The 3,401-nt window shown below is 45.7% G+C and overlaps 1 protein-coding gene across 1 annotated transcript in view; it reads right to left on the reverse strand.

The window, feature by feature from the left end:
- The window catches only part of baz1a (bromodomain adjacent to zinc finger domain 1A), a 40,206-nt gene that overhangs the window by 9,835 nt on the left and 26,970 nt on the right, over window positions 1–3,401 (reverse strand). The window contains exons 14-19 of the mRNA XM_015392536.1: window positions 3,048–3,119; window positions 2,084–2,169; window positions 1,849–2,013; window positions 1,567–1,775; window positions 1,377–1,496; window positions 1,135–1,289 (exon numbers count right to left, since the gene is read on the reverse strand). Coding sequence (XP_015248022.1) covers window positions 1,135–1,289; window positions 1,377–1,496; window positions 1,567–1,775; window positions 1,849–2,013; window positions 2,084–2,169; window positions 3,048–3,119 — 807 coding nt within the window. The remainder of the gene's footprint in view (window positions 1–1,134; window positions 1,290–1,376; window positions 1,497–1,566; window positions 1,776–1,848; window positions 2,014–2,083; window positions 2,170–3,047; window positions 3,120–3,401) is intronic.

A 3,401-nucleotide genomic window follows, 5' to 3' on the forward strand; every position in this document is an offset into this window, starting at 1 on the left:
AAAGAAATCCAGACTTCTCACCCGGAAACAATCGCTTTGAGAACAGCTGGAGGAGAAGAAGTGAAAGTGAAACGAGGAAAGCTGGAGAAACACAAACCTTTTAAAAGTTAGAACGCTTTAGGTGGTTGTCTTTAGCGCGCTTCAGCGCAGCGGGACAATGCATTAGCCAGCTGGCGATAGAACCAGCAACCCTCACCACCCCAGCAGGGATAAAGGTGATGGATGGATAAAGCACCGCCTTCCCTAAAATAAGGAATGTCGAGCTTTACTTTGGCAAATGAGGAAATATTAAGTTAATAAAATGATCAGAATTATTATTATCTATATTATTATGATGAGAACTTTGAAACGATTGTGCAAACGACAGCATATTAAATACAACAGAGTTTGTATGATGAAATTATTCTCATAATATTCTAGTAATATGATTTTATTCTTATAATATTATGACTTTATTCTGATATTGTTGCAACTTTATAATGTTATAACATTTTTCTAATGTTATTACTTTATTCTGATGTAAAACACCCCTTTAGCTTGGCCCTAATACTCTGATGTAGGAGCGTTTTGCCTCATCATCATCATCATCATCATCATCATCTCCCTCTGTGCAGAAGGTAAATGTTTTATTCCACCGTATATTTCTGTGTAACACACCTGTTATTCTTCAATAATCATCAATTCTTAAATAAACAACACTGCGCTCGGCCATTTTGGAGGTGGGACATTAACGGCTTCCTCTGTTTTCTCGTTATGTTTATGTTGATCACTGTCCCTCTGTGGTTTTCACTACAGCTAAATCTGCATCAAGTAGAACAGGGTACGGTGCCTCTATGGGTTCCCTCATGGCGCACACAGCCCGGCGCCACCATCCACGTATAACTCAGCTAAAGACTTCCAGGGTTCAGTGCAGCGCCTCATGATGCTGCAGGAACTGCTTCTCACTCTGCGCCTAACGGGTGAACCGGCGTGTCTGAGGACCCCGGTCAGAGCTATAGACCCGGCCTGCAGGTGAACACGTGCTCTCCTTTGGGGGCAGAGTGTTCAGGTGTGGAAGGATTCCCAAACAGCTGGGAACGGCTGAGGTGCCTTGTTAGGCCACGCCCCCTGCTGGCCTCTGATTCATCAGCTTACCTGCTGAGGGCCTCTTGCTGACGTCTCTCTGACCCGGTGAGGTTCTGACGCTGCTCTTTGGAGGGAGGGTCTCATTACTGAGGCGGGCGGCGCCACGCTGTCCTGAGCGGGACGCCGCTCTGTCGTTAGGAGCAGACGCCTTCTTCCCTGAGCTTCTGAGTTCAGAGACGATAGACGAATGGATGAAGAGCAGGAAACTAGAATCAGCTTTTAAAAAAAACAACAAAAAAAAGAAAACACACCTGGAGGCAGCAGAGGTTTTCCCCGATGAAGCAGCTCCGTTTCTGGGCGGAGCTTGTTGACCTCTGGGCGTGGCCTGAAGGGTTTTGCCTCTGGGGGGGGCAGCCTGGCTCTTCTTGGTGCTGCAGAAATGAAACAGGTTTTACTTCTGGTTGATCCGCCTAAACGTAAACAGAACCGTTCTGCACGTACCTCACAGCTTCCTCCTCTTCCTCCTCCTCCTCTTCTTGCTCCTCCTCATCTTCCTCCTCAGATTCCTCTTCTGACTCCTCCTCTTCATCCTCCTCCTCTTCGTCGTCCTCCTCATTGTCGTCTACAGAGGAGCGCTGTCGGGAGGGAACGCGGCTGGATCTCTGTTTGGGTCGACAGTCGGGACAGAACCAGGATCCCTCTGGAACACACTGAGTAGGTGGAGTTTCATGAATACCTGGTGCCGTCAGAGGATGGCGCCGCGGCCCTGCCAAGGTGCCTTACCTTGAGACGGGGCCTCAGACAGTGGGTGTGGTGTCCTCGGTCGCAGCCGTCGCACAGCAGCATGCTGTCTGCGTCTCCTTTGCGTCTGCAGAGGCGGCAGCGGGCGTTGAGGACCGAACGGGACCAGCGAATGCTCCTTTCGAGACTAGACAGGTGGACGAACACCTGGGAAGAAGAACTCCATCAGTCTGGATGCTGAGATGCTCTCAGCGTTAAAGGAGGTAAGAAGCTGAACCTGGGAGAAGCTGGAGCAGGACTGCAGCGACTCCCTCCATCGCTCCAGAACAGTCTTAATGACCCGCCCACCGTCACTGCTTCCATCTGACAGAAAGAGGAAGGAGATGAGCAGAGCGTCAGACGGGCTGCTGTGAGGCAACAAGAGGTTTAACCCACAGAAACAGATCCTTCTTTTTGGGACTCCTCACGTCTCCTTTCTTCTAGCGGCAAAAGATAGATCAAAAAAGGGCCTCGGTTTCTAAAGAATACAGGATTTACAGATCCACATCGAGTTAAACTCACTCTAAATACCCGCAAAACAAAAATCATGTGGTTTTAGCGCCCCCTCTTGCCCTGAACATCTCCTCCTGCAAGGTTTTTTTAATAAACCCAGAGATCATGCAGGACCAAGGCTGCCACAGGAACCAAAGCGGCTCCAACGCTCCTGGTTGTTCCTGTTTGAGCTGAAGATGGCCGCCATCAGAAGCCCTGGGCTTCTGACCTCAGTGGTGTTTGTGCTGTGATGATGTCAGAAGTCCCACTATTGTTTCCATTTTTCACTAGTCTGCAGTAATATTCACTTTTCATGACTTCAGAGGCATAAAAATGTAAAGACAATAAATCATTTTATTCTATATATTTATCATGTTGCTCCTCAATCTCTAGTTTGATTCAGAGAACATATGTTGGCAGTTAGATAACAGGTTCAATTATACCCCCCCCCTTCCATCGATGTGTTTGAACATTAATATCACTGCTGCATTTTAAAAAGAAAATGTCTTGAGAAATGTACTGAATGAAATTTATTTTTGTATACTCTGTAGAAAATAGAGTCTGTCCAAGTCTAGCGCCACTTGTACAAAATACTGTTCCTCAAACAAAACTTTCCTAAATTACAGGAAATAAAAGTTTCAAACTAGTATAAAAATGAGTTATCGCTCGTCCATGAGGTGAAGCAGCAGCGTATTTAATTGAGGTCATACCATCGGATGCTTGGTCATCTTCCTTCTTCTTGCTCTTCCTCATTTTCAGGTCTTTTTTTGAGTCTTCATCACCTGCAGTTAGAAACACTCAGTGTCTGTTAGCAAGACACGCTGATATCGCGTTAAAGAGCATTTATGATGCAATATTAGCATGAATCAAGCCTTTCATTACTTATTTCATACTGCAGAATGTTAGGAAAGGTGTGATCGAGAAAAATCACTAAAATTTAAAAAGCTTTATGTTTCCAGTAAAGGAAAAGTCGCTCATATTCAGAATTCAAACTTCTGAAAGTTCTTTAAATCTGAAATGATTCCATCCTGTTCAATAAATGATCAGTGTTTTTAATTCAGAGT

This window comes from Cyprinodon variegatus, unplaced genomic scaffold, assembly GCF_000732505.1.
Source record: "Cyprinodon variegatus isolate N-32 unplaced genomic scaffold, C_variegatus-1.0 Scaffold595, whole genome shotgun sequence".
NCBI classification, from domain to species: Eukaryota; Metazoa; Chordata; class Actinopteri; order Cyprinodontiformes; family Cyprinodontidae; genus Cyprinodon; species Cyprinodon variegatus.